This window comes from Tachysurus vachellii, chromosome 16 (genome assembly GCF_030014155.1).
Source record: "Tachysurus vachellii isolate PV-2020 chromosome 16, HZAU_Pvac_v1, whole genome shotgun sequence".
NCBI classification, from domain to species: Eukaryota; Metazoa; Chordata; class Actinopteri; order Siluriformes; family Bagridae; genus Tachysurus; species Tachysurus vachellii.
Genome location: NC_083475.1, coordinates 2749479 through 2770611, shown reverse-complemented (window position 1 = coordinate 2770611; position 21133 = coordinate 2749479). Strand labels below are relative to the sequence as shown.

The 21133-nt window shown below is 37.8% G+C and overlaps 3 protein-coding genes across 3 annotated transcripts in view; 2 read left to right on the top strand and 1 right to left on the bottom strand.

The window, feature by feature from the left end:
• The window catches only part of LOC132858821 (NACHT, LRR and PYD domains-containing protein 12-like), a 301006-nt gene that overhangs the window by 5881 nt on the left and 273992 nt on the right, over positions 1–21133 (top strand). The gene's annotated exons all lie outside the window — the stretch shown is intronic.
• LOC132858895 (uncharacterized) overlaps positions 1–21133 on the bottom strand; it is a 338173-nt gene that overhangs the window by 299579 nt on the left and 17461 nt on the right. The gene's annotated exons all lie outside the window — the stretch shown is intronic.
• LOC132858848 (NACHT, LRR and PYD domains-containing protein 3-like) lies at positions 259–19341 on the top strand. The gene is made up of 8 exons (XM_060889368.1): positions 259–368; positions 1559–1609; positions 1701–3485; positions 6456–6650; positions 8010–8183; positions 15128–15301; positions 17622–17795; positions 18411–19341. Exons 2-8 carry the CDS (start codon positions 1596–1598, stop codon positions 18421–18423), a joined length of 2529 nt encoding a protein of 842 aa, XP_060745351.1. The 5' UTR covers positions 259–368; positions 1559–1595; the 3' UTR covers positions 18424–19341.

Genomic DNA, 21133 nt, shown 5'->3' with positions numbered 1-21133 from the left:
TAAATACTAAAACACTGATTATGACCTATAATGAAGCCTGTGTCTAAATTCAGTAATTAAATTCTTAATATTGAAATCTATTTATTGGAAACATTAATTTTTTTTTTTCTTGCAAAGCTAACTTGTGGTATCTTTTAAAATAAATGCCACTTAGTTTGATGTGCTGTGTTTTAATGCAGTGAAATTCATGTTTGTAAGTATACCTTAAATGTCCAAATACTCTTTTTGGTCCACTGTATGTTTGTTCATTGCAGACTAGACCACAACTTAGCACCATTTATCCAGTGACATTATACCCAGCCATAAGAATCTTCCAGAGTTACACCAGAATTCAATCAGGAAATCTACAGAGCCATTGTGTGATTACTGTAAGACATGAACGGGGATGTTTAATACACTCAGTGTTACATTTTATTTACACAGTCATTAGCTGCAGTTTTGATAGTTATGATATTTATATTATACTATAAAATTTTAGTGATAATACAATACTTTCAGTTACACACAGAAATGCATGTACTGTAGTGTTAATTTACGTCTGGATGTAAATGTAGTGTAAATATTCAACACTGACCTTAAAATTAATATCAAGGATAAATTAAGGATATGTTTTTGTTTTAAACTCTAGGGAAAGAGATCACCATTGGTTGGTTTTGTGTCCATGAAGAGTGTTGTGTTTATGGTGATTGTATATACCAATATATGGACACAGGCAATGTCTGTTTTTTTCTTAGATCATTTACTGGGCATTAAAGCACAGATTAAACCTTTAATCTGAGACTTAATTCTGAGACAGAGCAAAGCACTGAATTAAGTTATACAGAAAGATCATGGAAGTATCTGCAGATTGAGAGACATGTTTACATTTACGCCTGTATCCTGAGTGTCTTACATTTAGATCTCATTTTATACAACTCCCTGCCTTGCTCAGGGGCCCTGCAGTGGCAGACCTGGGATTCAAACTTGCAACCTTCTGATCAATAATCCAGGACCTAGACCACTAGGCTACAAATGTGTTTTTATTATTGAATAAATCCTGTTTTAATGAAACACAAGTTGCTGCCTCACAGTTTCATGGTCCCCACTGTCTGTCTGTGTGGAGTTTCACATGTTCTCTCCTTTTCCATGTAGGTTTCCTTCAGGTTCTCTAGTTTCCTCCCACCTTCCAAACACATACCAGTACTGGTGCGGTATGTGGACTGGTGAAGATAAATTGCCCCTATGTGTGATGGACTGGTGTCACATTCAGGCTGTAGTGTTATACTGGTTATAGTTAGGGATTTTATTATACCTGTGAACCTTTCTGACATGATTTCATATAAACTATCTGTATTTGTGTCTGTTTAGAACACATTACCTGTTCATTCAGTGTAATGGATTCAGTCACATCCCTAAAAGACACACAGAAATAAACCTAGAATAACTAGAGTTAAAATAGGAACAGACATTTTTCTGCAGTTCCATAATGTTCCATAGTCATGTGGTATTAAGTAGTGAGAAAACTACCACTACTGTATTGTGAACTGATGAAATGATCAACTACAATTTACATTCACAGTGATCTAGAGAAGACAGGAAAAAGAACAGAAACGAAGATGACAGATACAGGGTAAGATCAAAACCAACATAACTGTGACAATGACACACTGATATTATAAACCTGAGGTCTCACCCCATCTTCCTGCTTCTCCATATCACAGGCACAAGCCAGAATCTGCTGCTGTAAATGAAATCCAGAAAAAGTTTAAATTAAATCTGATGAAGAAGTTTCAGTGTTTGAATGGAGTGATGATAAACCTGGGAACCCAAACACTCCTGAATGAGATCTACACAGAGCTCTACATCACAGAGGGAGACAGTGGAGAAGTCAATAATGAACATGAGGTGAGACAGATCGAGGCAGCATCCAGGAGAAGAACAACAGAGGAAACACCAATCAAATGCAATGACCTCTTTAAGCCTTTATCTAAACAAGACAAACCCATCAGAACTGTGCTGACAAAGGGAGTCGCTGGCATCGGAAAAACAGTCTCTGTGCAGAATTTCATTCTGGACTGGGCTGAAGGGAAAGTAAATCAGGACGTCCACCTCATATTTCCACTTCCTTTCAGAGAGCTGAACTTGATGAAGGACCAGACACTGAGTCTGATGGAGCTCCTTCATGTCTTTTTTAAGGAAACAAAACAAACAGAAATGTTCAGTTTGGAAAAGGTTCTGTTCATTTTTGACGGATTGGACGAGTGTCGTCTTCCTCTAGATTTCCAGAACACAGTGAGAGTATGTGATGTAACTGAATCAGCATCAGTGCCTGTGCTGCTGATAAACCTGATCAAAGGGAATCTGCTTCCCTCTGCTCTCATCTGGATCACCTCCAGACCTGCAGCAGCTGATCAAATCCCCTCTGAGTGTGTGGATCGAGTCACAGAGGTACGAGGGTTCAATGACCCACAGAAGGAGGAGTACTTCAGGAAGAGGATCAGTGATCAGAGCCTGGCCAATAACATCATCACACACCTGAAGTCATTAAGAAGCCTCTACATCATGTGTCACATCCCGGTCTTCTGCTGGATTTCAGCCACTGTTCTAGAGAGAATGTTGGGTGAAGCAGAGAGTGGAGAGATCCCCAAGACTCTGACGCAAATGTACACACACTTCCTCATCATTCAGACAAACATCATAAAAGAAAAATACTCAAAGAAGCAGGAGAGTGATGAAGAAATGCTTCTTAAACTGGGACAACTGGCTTTTCAGCAGCTGAAGAAAGGGAACCTGATCTTCTATGATGAAGACCTGAGAGAGTGTGGTATTGATGTGAGAGAAGCAGCAGTGTACTCAGGTGTGTGTACTCAGATCTTCATAGAGGAGTTTGGGCTTCACCAGAGTAAAGTGTACTGCTTTGTTCATCTGAGCATTCAGGAGCATCTCGCAGCTCTGTATGTGCATGTGACCTTCATGAAGGAGAAAAGAAATGTTCTTAAACAGAATCAGAACTCTAACCAGTGGATGGAAGAAAATACAATCTCAGATGTACACGACAGTGCTGTAGATCAGACTTTACAGAGTGAGACTGGACATCTGGATCTTTTCCTTCGTTTTCTTCTGGGTCTCTCACTGGAGTCCAATCAGAAACTCTTACATGTTATAGTAACACAGACAGGAAGTAGCTCACAGAGCAAAAAGGAAACACTTCAGTACATTAAGAAGAAGATCAGTAAAAATCTTCCTACAGAGAAATCCATCAATCTGTTCCACTGTCTGAATGAACTGGGTGATAATTCTCTAGTGGAGGAAATCCAACACTACCTGAAATCTGGAAAACAAAGTGAACTTTCTTCTTCACAGCTGTCTGCTCTGGTGTTTGTGTTACTGACATCAGCACAGGAGCTGGATGAGTTTGACCTGAGTGAATATTTCAGTACAGATAAAATAACAGAAGATGTTGTTCTGAAGATGATGCCTGTGATTGCAGAATCCAGTAAAGCAATGTAAGTAAATCTGAATATAACTGTTCTACTGTTACACCGTTAGAGAGAATGAAAAATTCTAATCCCCCAAAAGATTTTCTTCATTATTAGGTTCTATTTGTGAGGTGGAAATGATCTTTCATAGAAAGCTGACTATACAAAAACTTCTACTCATTAGAGGAAACATTTTTATACTACTACTACTACTACTACTACTACTACTAATAATAATAATAATAATAATAATAATAATAATAATAATAATAATAATAACAATTATTATTATTATTATTATTATTAGTAGTAGTAGTAGTAGTAGTAGTATAATAATAATAATAATAATAATAATAATAATAATGTACAACAATTATTATTATTATTATTATTATTATTTTTATTATTATTATTATTATTATTATTATTATTATTATTATTATTATTATTATTATAAAAATGGTTTCAGAACAAGAATTGTTAAGAGACCAGTCATTTTCCTTCACACTCATTTGATGTGTAAAATGACCTCTGGACTACTGAGTATAGTAAAAGTTTAGAAATAAGAAAATAATTTATTTTCTTTAATAAGAAAATAAATAATTGCTTCTGATCATTTAAGTTGCTGCAGTTCTGTAAAGAGCTTTAGGTGATGGAGGTTTTGATCACCTGAGCAGTGATTTATCTTCAAGTCAACAGGCTGCTGAGCTGCAACTTAACATTCATTAGTCTAACATTTTGTACTTTAGATTAGGGTTCCCACATTCAGTGAGGGAAAAGTTTATTTCATATAATATTTGAGTTGTAATATCTATGAGAGACTGAAATAATTATTGATTTAGACTCTTCTACATTCCACAGTGATATAGGCCTTAAAATCTTTATGAATTATGAAATGCCTTATCATCCAAACATCCCAGTTCCCCAAACACTATATGCCCATGTGTAAATGACAATAAAAGGGACCTAATGTCGTAATAAACAGTGAGGAGTGAAAACATAGTACTGTAATGTTTGCATCTTAAAAGACATTTTTCTAACTTTTGTTTGTTAAGTACCTGACTGAAGGAGGCACAAGGTTGGTGTGAGTCTCATTTGGGGTCAGATTTATTGTTGCGATGTCTTTATTGTTCATTTTGGTGCTATAAAATAGACGGCATGAACTCTCTAAATTTATTAAATTGGTTTGTACAGCATGCTAGTGATATGTCTCCTTTATAATAATGACAGAATACATAACAGTGATAAATTAAATATTTCATCTTTGTTAAAAGGAATTGTTGAGCACTTGTCAGAGAAAGTATTTGAGTTGAGTATACTATTTGATATTGGTCAATATTTAATTTGTTGAAGGCTCATTTTTGTGGATTTAGTTGTGTATGTAAGATTACTGTAAGAAAATGGTAACATTTTTTTTTTTGTCTCTGTTTTTTGTTAGCTACACCATGAACCCTCAGTTTTTGAAAGTTGATAAAACTAAAAAAAATCTCCCATCACTTCAGCATGACTCTATGCTCAATTTTTTACTGTGGAATTCATTAATAATTCCTGTTCAAAATCACAATATCTGGCAATATTATTGTGCCAGGAACTTTTAAAGTGTTAGTTGATAAATCTCACTCAGATCATGAAATGATCTACTCTATGTTAAGAATATATATTAGCTAATTTTACTGTGGAATTGTTTAGTAATTCCCTTTTAAAATCATTACATTGATTACATCATTAAATTATTATAATTCAGCCAGTGGGCAACATTTAATCCATTATAAAATGGAAAATTCACATTGACTGTTGATCAAACTGACTGATATCACTTACTGTATGGATGACCTACTCTATGCTTAAAATAAAGATAAATCAAGCCTTTTAATATGGATTAAAGTTAAGTAGTTATACAGTAGAATTATTTTGTCTTTACTGTGAGCATGACATATCTCAATATAAAGTGAACTGATTCAGTTTGATCAACTAACAATTTGAAATATCTATTTTATCATGGATTAAAAGTGCCTCCTGGCAAAAATTTAAAGAGCAAATATTAAACATTTCCACAATAAAGTTTCTTGAGCATTATAGTGACCATAGAATAGGCCATTATGAAATGATCTGACTTTGATCAACTAACAATTAAACTGTCCAATCAAAAATCAATCAAATTTAGAAATGAATCAAAATGTCAATTATATTAAAACATAGACTGTGAGTTTGAAGAGCTATTACTTCAAAATCCTACAGTACAATTGTTTAGATGTTTATTGTGAGCATAGAAGAGGGCATTCTTAAGTGATCTGATTTGGTTTGAGCAACTAACATCTCGAAATGTTCATTTTATAATGCATCAAATTCGGTTTCTGGTTGAATAAAATAGACAGAAATATCTAGTTTGAATGAAAATTACTTCAGAATTCCAGAGCAGAATTATTTGATCTTTATTGTGAGCATAGAGTAGGTCATTATGAGTGATCTGAGGGAGTTTTATCACCTAACACTTTTAAATTTGTAAAAGATATGGTGATTTTGAGGGATTATTAAAAAAATTCCACAGTAAAATTGGTTGAACTTCATTTTCTCTATACATTAGGTCATGCTCAAATGATGTAAAATAGTTTCTCAACTAACAATTATGACGGTATATTTTATAATGTATTTTATTATAAAAAAAAATGTATTATTTTACCTCATTTTTAATATGAATTGATTATTAAAACTGTAAGGTTTTATTCTCATTCTAAATATTATTGATTGATTTGTATTTGTTTTGTCACCCATTTATTACAAAACTGTTGTTTTGGTGTTATTTATTGTTCTGTGCAGTAGGTGCTCAAGGATGCTCGCTTTCTGTTTTCATCATTATTACCTAAGAAAAACTGTACTGAAAGTACTGTTTGTACTTTCAGTATTTATAAAAATGAGAAGGTTCAGTGAAAGCTTTGAGGATGTGTTTGATCATTTGCACTAGTGTGAGTTCATTATGTTTTATTTTATTTCCTTTAGTATCAGCTGTGATTCACTTGGAGTAAAATGTTGGTCATCTCTGGTCTCAGCGCTCAGATCAGAAACCTCCAAACTGAGAGAACTTCATCTGACTGTGAAAACACTGGATCTGTCCTGGAATACTCTAGGAGACTCAGGAGTGAAGATTATCTCTGCTGGACTGGAGAATCCTCACTGTAAAGTGGAGACACTGAAGTAAGATCATCTCTCTGAGTCACAATAACTCACTAAAAGCAGCAGTTACAGTATATACAGTGTTGTCTTTCACCTGAAATGTTCTGTAACACTACAACATTCAAAACAAATAGGTTAGTCATTAAGTTACAATGATTTCTTTTCAGAATCACTTATGCAGTAAAGCTATATATAAATAATATCAATTATATAAAGTAAAGTAAATAAGAGAAAAATTCTAAAAATCTTGAGTTTGGTTTCAGCGCAAGAAAAACTTAATATCAATAATTGTAAATAATATAATAAACTAATATCACCGGTGAAGCTCCAGGGTCCTGGTCCCACCCATTTGGAGTCCTGGTCCACCTACATAAACTCTGTTATAATGTTAGAATTATTAATAAACCCCAGTTGTCACTCACTAGGAGCTGCTGCTTTAAGAAGCTTCATTGAGTGACTTTGCTCAGTAACATTTCTGTGTGGTGTGTAGTCATGTAACAGACTAGTTTAATAAAGAGTTTATCTTCTCTGAAACAGACACCACACTGTGTCTTTACCCCTGAAACTCCTACACTGTAATCAGAGGATATAATAAGATGAAATGTGTTTCAGTTTGTGTTTACACTGGAGAACAGTGTCAGAGTGGAGATTGGAGTCATCTGAGAGCTGAAGAACAGAACTGCAGTTGGTTTAGGAGTACATGGGGCAACACCAACACAAAGTCATTTTAACTCCAATTAAAACACTCAATGCATTTATTTAATAATATATGATGTGGTGGTTCATTCTGACTATTCTGTTAAAATCATCACTTAAATAAAATTATATTAAATATCACCAAACTAAATAATAATCAGACAGTTATAATGGATCTCCTCATAGACTGAAAATAAATCTAAAGCAATTTGTGTGATTTCTCAGTTATTTTAAAACAATAATTTACCTAATATCATTAGTTAGATTTTCCTTCATGATTTAACATTATAGCCTATATGTTTAATTAAAAAATATCCTGTGTTTAAACTGATAGACTTTAAATATCATGTACACTATATTAAGTGTCCATACACACTAATGGTGACAGTCCTATTGAATGGTGAAGCTGTGTGTGTGTGTGTGTGTGTGTGTGTGTGTGTGTGTGCTACATAAACAACTGATAAATGAACAGATCTCTTTCAGCTCATTGTCCTCTTTTTACAGTCATGTAAGTTCTTTTGGGTGACTGCTGATTTTGAGTTTCTTCTCAAACCTGTGCCCACCCTGTTTTACGCAGGCCCACCCACTGTTCACAATCTGACAGGAATGTTTTGTTCAGTGTTAATTATACTTTATATAATAAAAATCTGTTGATGAAGAGTGTGTCATTGTGTCTCTATACAGGTTGTGGTATTGTGGTATCTCGGATAAAGGCTGTGCTGCTCTGACTTCCGCTCTAAGATCAAACCCCTCAAACCTGAGAGAACTGGATCTGTCTGGGAATAATCTAGGAGACTCAGGAGTGAAGAGTCTCTCTGCTGTACTGGAGAATCCTCACTGTAAACTGGAGACACTGAGGTAAGATCATCTCTCTGAGAGTCACATGACTTGATCCTCAGTAAGACACATTATCTAATAGTGAGACCGAAGCAGAAGTTTTATTTTCATCATCACTGTCCTGAGGAGGAAGATTGTTTCTTTTCACTGCACACTGATGATTTCGCACAGACAAATCAGTACAACTTGTTATAAACAGAACAGAAATAAAGAAGTTCTCTGTATTATAATATAAGAACGTAAAATTCTGTTCAGTGTACAAGTGGGTCTGTTTTACACTCTAACTGTTATAATAAAATTAAATTGTAACAAGATTCCACTGTAGAAAACAGAATGATTCAGAGGTGAATGAACTAAACCTACACTATACATGTCAGTATTTGTACTATATATTTGTGTTGTCAAGGTTGTTGTTAGAAACACAAGTCTATCAACATGATCCAGCTTTTATGAGAACCACAAGAGAGTAACAATATTCCCCCAGTTCTAAAAGCCCCCTCTGAAGGGGAAACTACACCTGACCTAAATGATATTAAAAACTGGAGACTGATGAGTTTGTTATTGATAACTTATGTGGTGCCTTATAAAGTTTATAGAGGTGTTAGACAAGGTTGTGTCTTGTCTGGTGTGTTTTGTGTACTTTAGTAATAGAAACACTTTTAAACAAGTTAAGAACAGATTTGTACTGATTATATATTCTGAAGTTCACAAACCTGTTTATCAGCTGATGATGATGATGATGATGATGATTAGTGATCAGTGATCAGAGGGAAGTTTGATGTTGGAAAAAAATAATTTTAAAACATCTCTACCTCAAAAGTAAACTGATTTAAATGTAAATCCATGGATGTCCATATTGTTTACAGTGTAACAGTGTCATGAACTGTACAGGGTTCCATGGGTGAAGTTTTTCATCCTGACCACCAGGGGGTTCTAGGTGCTCCCTGGGTGTGATTAAAAGGTGAGAAGGTAGTAGAGTAAGATAGAGGACAGCATGGTGTGCCTTGTGTTCTTTCTCTGCCCTGAGAGATCATCCTGGTTGAGAGACTTGATTGTTTGCTGCTCAATTGTAAGTAGATATTTGATTGTAGCCACTGAATGATTAATTCTGGGTAGTTCTGCCTTGCATGGCTGAGGTGTATGTGTGGAATGTAGTTCTGAGGCAAGGGTTTGTCTTTCACACCTTTTTTTCCCTCAATGTTTGTACTTTCTTTTGTATAAGGATTTTTGGTTTATGGACTACACTTCTTGTACATCAACGCATGCTGTGGGAATAGTTTGGAGGTGCTGTCGTTGTGGAAGAGCCTGATGTGCCAGGTCATATGGGACGTTTCTTGCATTGTGTCTGGACTTTGCCATAAGTACAAGTGTTCTTTCCATTTATAAAACTTGCTGTGCTTTCTTTTTTTTTTTTCTCTATTATCTTTGTTGTTATTTGTTTGTTTTTGGTAATTGTTTGTACTTATGAATGGTCTAAATGGAATCTCTGAAGGATTGAGTCCTTGATAAATGTGGATTTTGCATGTCTTATGTTTGCATACCAAAGTAACTTAATTCACAAACAGGTTAAGTAAAACCTCTATTGATGTAGTTGAGTATTGTGTGAAATAATACAGTTGATCCCTCCCTCAACTTTGTATAGCTGGTTTGTTTGTTCGAGAGACAGGGAACCAGTTATAGATGGCACCCGAACAGGGACAGATCTGTATTTATTCTTAGCTACTTTGATATGCAAAATAAGAAATGGAAGACTTAGGTCCTGATGAGAAGGATGAGAGCATGCCCAACCCTGATTTTACGGCTGGTCCATTTGTGACTCGTAGAGAACCTGTTAAAGAACTCGTACATACATTGAGTGAGCTGTATATTAATTCTGAAGAGGATGATTCCATTGCAGATGCAGAGCCACAACCTCGCTCTACAATGCCTCTACCACCTGATGAAAAGGAAGAAGTTACCTTGAACTTGTCCCTACATGCAGCAATAGAGGAATTAAAAGGACGAGTTGTCAACCTGGAGAAATGCAGTGCAGACTGTATTCAGAAGGTGAGCCAGTGTTGCTTGCAAGCTGATCTTGATGTTCAATGTGGATCCCTGGAGGAAAGGCTGGCATATCTCATTGAGAGGAAGTGTGACAGAGTTAAAAAAAATATTAGAACTGAGTATATAAGATCTGGGGAAGTCTATGCTTGACTGTTTAAAAAGGAGAGATCTACAGATTGATAACAAGCTAAGATCCTGGGTACCAGCCACATCAACTCCAGTATCTACACTCACTCCTGAGCAGTACACAACAATTACACGTCAAGGTGTGAGGAAGACCCATGCATCTCAGCATCTCTCAGTCAACACTGAATCTGTACCTGCACCCACGTATCTGCCCCCTGTAAAAGTAGAGTTTCCCAGTTTTGGAAGTGATGCAGAGATCGATCCTGTGTCTTTTATCGAACGGTGTGAAGAGTATTTGGCCATTCGACCCTTGAGTGACTCTGAAATTCTCGCTTCTCTTACTTCAGTATTGAAGGGTACAGCAAAAGATTGGTGGTTAGCAGAGAAGAGGACCGTATTGACATGGCAACAGTTTAAGGTAATCTTTCTCTGCTCATTTTTAAATGATGATTATGAGGCTGAGGCTGAAAGAAGGCTTCTGGAGAGGAAACAAGGAGCTAAGGAGAGTATACGTGATTTTGCATTCCATTATAGAGCATTGTGTCTAAGATGGAAGAAGGACATGTCAGAGAGAGAGATGGTGCAAGACATATTACGAAACTGCAATCCTCGTCTGGCAAGCCTGTTGCGGGGAACAGTAAGAGACATAAGTGAATTAGTAAGGATAGGGACCCAAATAGAAAGAGATTTTGAAGAATCCAAGCGATATTGGAGCAATGCCAATTCTGAGATGTTAGCCAATGGTCAAATGTATTCTGCCATAGGCATGTCTAACTGGGAATGTGAGCTGCAAGAACAAAAACTCAAACTGACATTGTATGTGTTAAGAGATTCAGATCTGACAGTACCAATAATTCTGGGCATGGATTTTTTAACTTCTGCCGGGATTATGCTTGATTTCCGAAGGGCCCAATATGGCATAGTTTCCCAAGAGGAAAACCAGAGTGAGAAGTTTCCCCTTTTGCCAGTTAAGTCCTTCTCTAACTTTTTGGTTTCCTTTTATCTGGCTTTGCTTGGTGAAGTATCAACAGAAGTCTTGTTGATTGTTCAACAACTAGCATTCAAAGCTGATACCACCTCAGAGTTCCAGAATCACTTGAAGAAGTTGATGAGTGAATGGCCTACGGTGTGCACAAATAAGGTAGGACATTCTTCAGTAATCAAGCACTGCATCAACACTGTAGATGAAGTTCCTCTCCGTAGGAGAGCATATCGTGTATCGTTGGAGAAACAACAATTCATTGACAAAGAGATTAAGATGTTAGCCAATAATATAATACGACCTTCTAACTCCCCATTGGCTTCACCTGTTGTTATTGTTCCTAAGAAAGACGGTGGATCTAGGTTTTGTGTAGACGTTCGAGGATTGAGCTCAAAAACTTATTTGGATGCTTATCCGATGCCCCACATCCAGGATATTTTGGGATCTTTACATGGAGCAAGAGTTTTCAGCACTTTAGATCTCAAAAGTGGATATTGGCAGGTGGAGTTGGAGCCTGAGAGCATACTTAAAACTGCTTTTGTGACATCTTCAGGGCTATTTGAGTTCTTACGTCTACCGTTTGGCCTCAAGAATGCCGCAGCCTCATTTCAGCGTTTAATGGAATGTGTACTCAGAAGTCAAGGGAAAGTGCTGCTTTGTATATATTGACGATATTGTGGTATACTCAAAGGATGAGAATGAACACCTGCTGCACCTCAGTCAAGTTTTTAGCTGTCTTCGTCAAGCTGGGCTGACTTTAAACCTTAAAAAGTGTGACATGATGCAAAGGTCTCTAACTTTTTTGGGTCATGTGATCTCAGGAGAAGGCATTAAAACGGATCCTGCTAAGATGGCATCAGTGAGTCAATTTCCAGTGCCTCAATCTTTGAAAGATGTGCAAAGGTTTTTAGGACTTGCTGGGTGGTATCACCGATTTGTACCACGATTTTCAGAAAAAGCAGCCCCTCTCCATGCTTTGAAAAAGAAGGGAGCCACTTGGGCTTGGACAGAGTCCTGTCAAGAAGCATTTGAAACTATCAAGAATGATCTAACTCAAACCCCTGTCCTGATTTCCCCAGACTTTTCTCGACCATTCAAAGTGCAGACAGATGCCAGGGAGAGAGGACTAGGAGCGGTTCTGACTCAAGACATAGAAGGCGAAGAGCATGTTATAGCTTATGCTTCACGCTTACTTCAGGGAGCTGAAAAGGCATACTCTGTGTCTGAGAAGGAGTGCTGTGCTGTTTTGTGGGCTGTGGAGAAGTGGAGGCCTTATTTGGAGGGTAGACCCTTCGAAGTTATAACTGATCACGCAGCGTTGACTTGGGTTTTTAATCATCCCAAACCCTCATCAAGATTGACCCGATGGGCTATACGGCTGCAGGAGTTCGATTTTACAGTTAAGTACCGAAAAGGCCAATGCAATGTGGTCCCAGATACATTATCCCGGAGTCTGGAAGACGCTGCGGTTGTGAACATGGTGAGGCAAGTAAAGACTGCTAGTTCAACAGTAACACCCTCAAGCCTGCCAGTAGATTGGGATGAAATTGCCAAAGCTCAGCAAGAAGATGCTGAAATAAAGGAACTAATCAATAAGGCCCTTACACAAACCGATAGCGATCTCTCAAGAATTCATTATGTTGTAAGGAATGGCTTTTTATTTCGTAGCGTGCCAGATGGACAGAAGGGGCAGAAATTTCAGCAGATGGTACCAGAAGTCTTGCGCAAAGAATTCTTGAAATATGCCCAAGATAATCCTTTGAGTGGGCATTTTGGTCGACTCAAAACCCTTCTGAGATTGCTTGATATGGTGTATTGGCCCAGTTTACGCTCTGATGTTTGGAAGCACTGTAGAGTGTCAAGTGTGCCAGATGTACAAACCCTCAATCTCCAAGTTGTCTGGTTACTTGCAGAATACCCCAGTGGTGGAGCCAGGATATATGATAGGAGTGGACATAATGGGACCTTTTCCTAGGAGTCCAAGGCAGAATGAGGTGATCGTAGATTACTGCTCAAAATGGGTTGAGTTGTTCCCTCTACGTGTAGCCAAAGCACCACAAATAGCTCATATTCTGGTAAATGAGATCTTCACTCGATGGGGTACCCCAGTCTATTTAGTTTCTGATAGAGGAGCACAATTTTCCTCACACCTCTTGAATTTAGTGTGCAAGCAGTGGGGAGTAACTCAAAAACTTACTACTGCCAGTCATCCACAAACTAATCTCACAGAGCGCATTAACCGCACACTCAAAACTATGATAGCCTCCTACGTCAATGAACATTATCATCATTGGGATCGCTGGCTTGCAGAATTCAGGTTTGCCATTAATACAGCCTGGCAAGAATCCACTAGATTCACACCTGCTGAAATTACTTTAGGGCGAAAACTAAAAGGACCTGTAGAGCGTGCCTTGTCGAGTCCACCTGATCCCAGCCATCCTGCGTATGCCGTGCTGGAACGATATGGGAACCTAATAAAGTCAGTGAAGGAGAATGTGGAGCAAGCTCAAAGAAAGCAAGGGCGCTATTATAACCTTCATAGAAAGCATGCTCATTATCAGGTTGGGGAGTTGGTATGGGTGCGCTCTCATCCCTTGTCACGGGCTAGTGAAGGTTTCATGTCTAAACTAGCTGCCAAGTGGAAAGGTTCAGCTAAAATTTTAAAGTGTCTAGGTCCAGTTAATTGTTCTGTTGCATTCTTAGATGACCCTGATCATCCAGACACTTTTCATGTACAGAACTTAAAGCCTTATCATGGTTATGTTAAGCCTTCCACTGAGGGGAAGGGTATGTAACAGTGTCATGAACTGTACAGGGTTCCATGGGTGAAGTTTTTCATCCTGACCACCAGGGGGTTCTAGGTGCTCCCTGGGTGTGATTAAAAGGTGAGAAGGTAGTAGAGTAAGTGAGAGGACAGCATGGTGTGCCTTGTGTTCCTTCTCTGCCCTGAGAGACCATCCTGGTTGAGAGACTTGATTGTTTGCTGCTCAATTGTAAGTAGATATTTGATTGTAGCCACTGAATGATTAATTCTGGGTAGTTCTGCCTTGCATGGCTGAGGTGTATGTGTGGAATGTAGTTCTGAGGCAAGGGTTTGTCTTTCACACCTTTTTTTCTCAATGTTTGTACTTTCTTTTGTATAAGGATTTTTGGTTTATGGACTACACTTCTTGTACATCAACGCATGCTGTGGGAATAGTTTGGAGGTGCTGTCGTTGTGGAAGAGCCTGATGTGCCAGGTCATATGGGACGTTTCTTGCATTGTGTCTGGACTTTGCCATAAGTACAAGTGTTCTTTCCATTTATAAAACTTGCTGTGCTTTCTTTTTTTTTTTTTCTCTATTATCTTTGTTATTTGTTTGTTTTTGGTAATTGTTTGTACTTATGAATGGTCTAAATGGAATCTCTGAAGGATTGAGTCCTTGATAAATGTGGATTTTGCATGTCTTATGTTTGCATACCAAAATAACTTAATTCACAAACAGGTTAAGTAAAACCTCTATTGATGTAGTTGAGTATTGTGTGAAATAATACAGTTGATCCCTCCCTCAACTTTGTATAGCTGGTTTGTTTGTTCAAGAGACAGGGAACCAGTTATAACAGAGTTAAACTGTTTCATGCCTTTCTGCAGTGTAATAGATGAACATTTATTGTGTTCTAGTCTATTTGATGTGAGGAAACATTCTCACTAGAAATCTTTATTTATGGTTTCTGTAAAAATTATTTATTTAACATATCGGACAATATTTTAGCAATTGTAATAAAGGGTTTTAAAATCTGTTGATGAAGAGTGTGTCATTGTGTCTCTATACAGTTTGTGTGATTGTGGTGTCTCAGATAAAGACTGTGCTGCTCTGACTTCAGCTCTGAGATCAAACCCCTCACACCTGAGAGAACTGAATCTGTCCTGTAATAATCTAGGAGACTCGGGAGTGAAGATTCTCTCTGCTGTACTGGTGAATCCTCACTGTAAACTGGAGACACTGAGGTAAGATCATATATTAAAAAATTAATGATAAATCATGGTCTAATCTTCATCCAGGTCGTAATAATAGATAAACACATTCTGTATAAATAAAACAGTCACAGTTGTTCTTGTCAATACTGAATAAACCATTTACACTTTCACAGTCTGGGTTTAAAAAATACACCGATGAACTAACAACTTCTCCAAACACTAATTAGAGTCTGACCCTGTTTTAAGTCGGATTACTGACAGTCTGATCTTCTCAAGAAAGATCTGTTCATGTGAACTCGGATTAAAACAGAGATTTTGTTGAGATGTGAAGCAGAGAAAAGTTACAGAAAACATTTACATTAATATTTTATTTCTCACATACACAACCATACACAGTGTGTATATATAAACTTTGATGTAAACATAGAATAAAATAGAATAATAAAAAAGAAAATAGAATAAAAATAGAATAGATGTAACAAATAGAAATGTAAGAATCAGTTTAATGGCGTGGAAAAGTAAACATGAATATGGATCAGCGGCAGAACAATGTGACTGTTTTAATAGTTCAGATGTGTTAAATACTGCAATATATAAGTGGGGCAAAAAAGTATTTAGTCAGTCATCAATTGTGCAAGTTGTGTATTTGGTCACCTACAAAAAAACAAGATTTCTGGCTCTCACAGACCTGTAACTTGTTACCTGTTAATGGCACCTGTTTGAACTCGTTATTAGTATAAAAGACACCTGTCCACAACCTCAGTCAGACTCCAAACTCCACTATGGTCAAGACCAAAGAGCTGTCAAAGGACACCAGAAAGAAAATTGTAGACCTGCACCAGGCTGGGAAGACTGAATCTGCAATAGGTAAGCAGCTTGGTGTGAAGAAATCAACTGTGGGAGCAATTATTAGAAAATGGAAGACATACAAGACCACTGATAATCTCCCTCAATCTGGGGCTCCACGCAAGATCTCACCCTGTGGGGTCAAAATGATCACAAAAATGTTGAGCAAAAATCCCAAAACCACACAGGGGGACCTAGTGAATGACCTGCAGAGAGCTGGGACCAAAGTAATAAAGGCTACCATCAGTAACACACTATGCCACCAGGGACTCAAATCCTACAGTGCCAAATGTGTCCCCCTGCTTAAGCCAGTACATGTCCGGGCCCGTCTGAAGTTTGCTAGAGAGCATTTGGATGATCCAGAAGAGGATTGGAAGAATGTCATATGGTCAGATGAAACCAAAATAGAACCTTTTGTAAAAACTTGTCATGTTTTGGAGGAGAAAGAATGCTGAGTTGCATCCAAAGAACACCATACCTACTGTGAAGCATGGGGGTGGAAACATCATGCTTTGGGGCTGTTTTTCTGCAAAGGGAACCGGACGACTGATCCATGTAAAGGAAAGAATGAATGGGGCCATGTATCGTGAGATCATCAGCAAGGGCATTGAAGATGCTTTCAGCATGACAATGATCCCAAACACACCACCCGGGAAATGGAGTGGCTTCGTAAGAAGCATTTCAAGGTCCTGGAGTGGCCTAGCCAGTATCCAGATCTCAACCTCATAGAAAATCTTTGAGGGAGTTAAAAAATCCATGTTGCCCAGCGAAAGCCCCAAAACATCACTGATCTAGAGGAGATCTGCATGGGTGAATGGGCCAAACTACCAGCAACAGTGTGTAAAAAGCTTGTGGAGACTTACAGAAAACGTTTGACCTCTGTCATTGCCAACAAAGGGTATATAACAAAATATTGAGATGAACTTTTGTTAATCACCAAATACTTATTTTCCACCATAATTTGCAAATAAATTCTTTAAAAATCAGACAATGTGATTTCCTGTATTCTTTCCCCATTCTGTCTCTCATAGTTCATGTGTACCTATGATGAAAATTACAGGCCTCTTTCATCTTTTTAAGTGGGAGGGCTTGCACAATTAGTGGCTGACTAAATACTTTTTTTGCCCCACTTTAAGCTCCACCCATCAAAAGCCTTGCCCCTCACTGTACCCGTCCTCTTTACTGTGCCCCATCGTCCATGTTGTGCCCCTCCCCCTTCTGTGCCATACCCCGCTCCTCACTTTGACACCCCCCTAGCCCCGTTCTGCCCACCCCGACCCCATGCTCTACCACCTCACTGTGCTCCTATTTTTACTTTTCTCTCTAGAAATCTCGAATTGGTCAGATAATTAATAATCTGACATTGTATCTGAGGACTGAGGAGATAAATAAATCTGTGTTTTCAGGTTTTTATAAAATTCTGGGCCTATGATCAAAGTGATTAAACTCTAGAAATGTCCCTGTGTACAACCTGTGAAGAGTGTCTCATTGTGTCTCTCTACAGGTTGTGTAAATGTGGTGTCTCAGATGAAGGCTGTGCTGCTCTGACTTCAGCTCTGAGATCAAACCCCTCACACCTGACAGAACTGGATCTGTCTGATAATAATCTAGGAGACTCAGGAAAGAAACTGCTCTCTGATCTTAATGATGATAAACATTACAAACTACAGACACTGAAGTGAGTAATGACCTTTTAATAAAAGTTTACCCTCATTATCATTACACATTGATACACATTACATTTCTCTTCAATAACTTTCAGATTATTAGGTTATAGAATGTCACTATATTCTGTTTAATCAGAATTTTTCTAACAATTCTCTTTAATACTGTTTTGTGTTCAAATTCATCTGATGGCAGAAAACAGGGATTCAGACAGTCTACAAAAAGTCACAAATGAGTTCATGAGAGTGATTGTTACTGAACATTATGTCTTCTGTCATTTCTGTAAAATTCACCTCAGTTTGTTCTTAAAGTCTGCACTTAAATATAAATGTAGAACAAGATCTAAATGACACAGTAGTGTTTGTTATTTAAAGCTCCTGTGATTGGATAAGAGCAGTGATGTGATGGGTAAAGATCTGCTCATTATCCTGTTAGAACTTGTGGAAGTTCTCATTTGTTCTTGTTAAATGTTAGAACACAGATGTTAGTAAGAATGAAGAAATGTTGAATGATTCATTATAAACAGGAGATGATAATGTTTCTGTTGGAGCAGAGATGATTACATGCTGTTGATCATGAAGTGCCACAGTCCACTTTGTGCTGATTAATTCACACGTTTTTCTTTCATATTCAGGTTCTAATGAATATCTGTGTGTGATGAAGACTCCAGTGTTCCTGCATTTCCATGATGGAGAATAGAGAACATGTTTATTAACACATCACTCATTTAGTTCTATCACATTAAACAGACTCAGAGATGTGAGAAGTGTGTGTTCATCGTGTACAGTGAATCAGACTAAACACAATTCTACACTGAGTTTATAATGACCTCTGATCCCTGGATAAAATTCCCTGGACCTCAGTCCCATAAAAAACTGAGGGATTATTTGGAACAGCAGGTGAAAATCCACATGAACCCTGTTCATTTTACATTACATGTTCATTGATGTGTATCAATCTGTTTTTTACCTGCCAGAACAGAACAAACCAATGTTATAAAATACAGGAGATTGATGAACTGACTTTTTAAGTGTTAGTCTTGTGGAGTGAAAAAAGTGCCTGAAAGCATCACTGATATCTGCTGGACATACTGATGCATCACCCCAGTAAAGTCAGGCTGTTCCTCTCACTCATGCTCACTCCAAGATTTTGCTCTTTCCCTGATCCTGTCATATGCTTCTGTGTGACTAGATTGTATTTCAGTAAGTAAGAGTGGATCAATTCATGCTAATGTGAGACAGAAAATCAAATACCAGACAAATTTTCCAGGGATGCCACAGGCACTACATGCTTGTTAAATAAATAGGTTTCTGTTAGGAAGCTATTTTGTCTTTAACACAGTGGAAGTGTGCACAGTAGAAGAGCAGATCATTTCTAAGCCAGAAAGTTTCAGTCGCTACTCTGCCGAGGTCCTCGATGTCCTTCTTGTCCCACTGCTCAATACCGATGTATGACGCATGAAGTACACAGAAAGAAATTCTTAGCAAATGAAGATTTGAATAATGAAAAACCAAAATCTAACACAAAATTTCTCACTAATAAATTAAGAATTTCTCAAATATAAGACCATTAAAAATTTTGAGGCTAATTGTCATCTGAGTCTCAAATTTAGCTTCTTTCTAGAAATAAACATTTGAAATAAGAAAATAAGTGTCTACTGAAAGAATAGAAATCTAATAAAGATGTTAAAAGTTTAATTCCTCTCCAGAATTCAACTGTTGGATGAGACCTTGAAGGTTGTGATTGAGATTATTTAGGAGGATTGTGTGTGTGTGTGTGTGTGTGTGTGTGTGTGTGTGTGTGTACACACTAAATGTTCACTGTGTTCTGGGTATGGATAAGGTACCTCATTAGCACTGCCATTTCACTCTGGCATAATTTTTATCAAAGAGAAAGGCTACATAGCAGCCAGTGTCTGCCAAACCCAAACAGGCTCAGGGACAGAGGAGGTGCAGACATGCTGCATCCAAGCAAAACATTACACTCCTGATCCAACTTCTGGTGTCAACTCTGCTTCTGTACAGACCTCTCCTATTAGATGGATCCTCCAGTCAGTGGTCGGCAGACGTGGCTCACTCACACTCATACTATCTAATCCACAGAGCCTCCAAGTACCCCATAGCGCTTAGCTTCCCCTGGAGGCGAAGAGTAATAGAGGTTATATACTGCCCACCCCAGAGAATTAAGCTGGGAAGGAATATAGTGAGGGTTGAATAAAATAAGCATCAAATATCACAGTATACTTTTTCTAGTACTTTAGACAATAGAACAGCTGCACAAACAAATAAAATGTGTTACCCCATGTCTAGAAAACTGCACCACCTATGGCCACTACGGGTACTGCATCATGGCGTATGGGGTTTTCTTTTGCTCCAACAGTCTTCTGATGTCTTATGCTGGGAAAATTCCTCATAGCCTACATTGATGATATATTGAAACCAGTCCTGAAAAAAAGTTTCTGTGTGAAAGAGAAATGAGATTTTTTAATGTTATGGCAGGATTGACTGTAGATCAATAATTAAAACTCAAATAACTGCCCTGGATAAACACCGCACTAGTACATGTAAATGTACAGATCACCCACAGATTTACTCCACCCTAATGAAAAGAGTTTTAGAAAAATCCTGCACACAAAATATGTATATAGTAACCTTGGAGAGTGTGTGAATCCACTTTCATTAAAGGGGTAAATGCCTTCATCAACATCCTCATGAGAGGATGAGAGCGTGAGTCTGAGAAACCCAGCTCCAGTAACGTACATTAGAGTGATGATAAATATAATTTCTGCAGTTTATTGCTTGTTCATCTTTGTGAACCTGGCAGGCTGATCGATCTGGAACAACGGCCCAGTGTAATTAATCATTAGTTTAGCACTGTGTACATGCGACTTCAGCTAATAACACCCGGTCCCACAGGCCGACTGTGTGTGGGGAGAGTTATAGATACTCACTCCAAAGCCTGTTCGACTCCACAAACAGGACCAGGGGTCTCATTTATAAAGCGTGCGGGCGCACAAAACGGGGCTGGAAACGTACGTACGCCAGTTCCCACGCAAAGGTTGTGATCTAAAAAACCCAAACTTGACGTGAGAATGTGCGCACCTTTAAGCAAACTTTGAGACGTGCGTACGCACATTCTGGAGACAAAGGGAATTGGCGACACAGATGGTGAGGTTGTGAACTGAAGTTAGATTGTAGAAAATAAATGTGAGAAGAACGATTATAAGAATTAATGACATTTAATTTTCACTCCATTTCATACGTTATATCCACATTATCATGAAGATTAAATCCAACAGTGTTATTTGTGCTGATTGTTTTAGGCTATATACATGTAGTAAAATCCAAACAT

Excerpts from the sequence above, each read along its gene's own strand:
- LOC132858848 (XM_060889368.1), top strand. Across the intron at positions 6,651-8,009 it reads TGTAAAGTGGAGACACTGAA|GTTGTGGTATTGTGGTATCT; the intron begins GTAAGATCATCT and ends GTCTCTATACAG. Across the intron at positions 15,302-17,621 it reads TGTAAACTGGAGACACTGAG|GTTGTGTAAATGTGGTGTCT; the intron begins GTAAGATCATAT and ends GTCTCTCTACAG.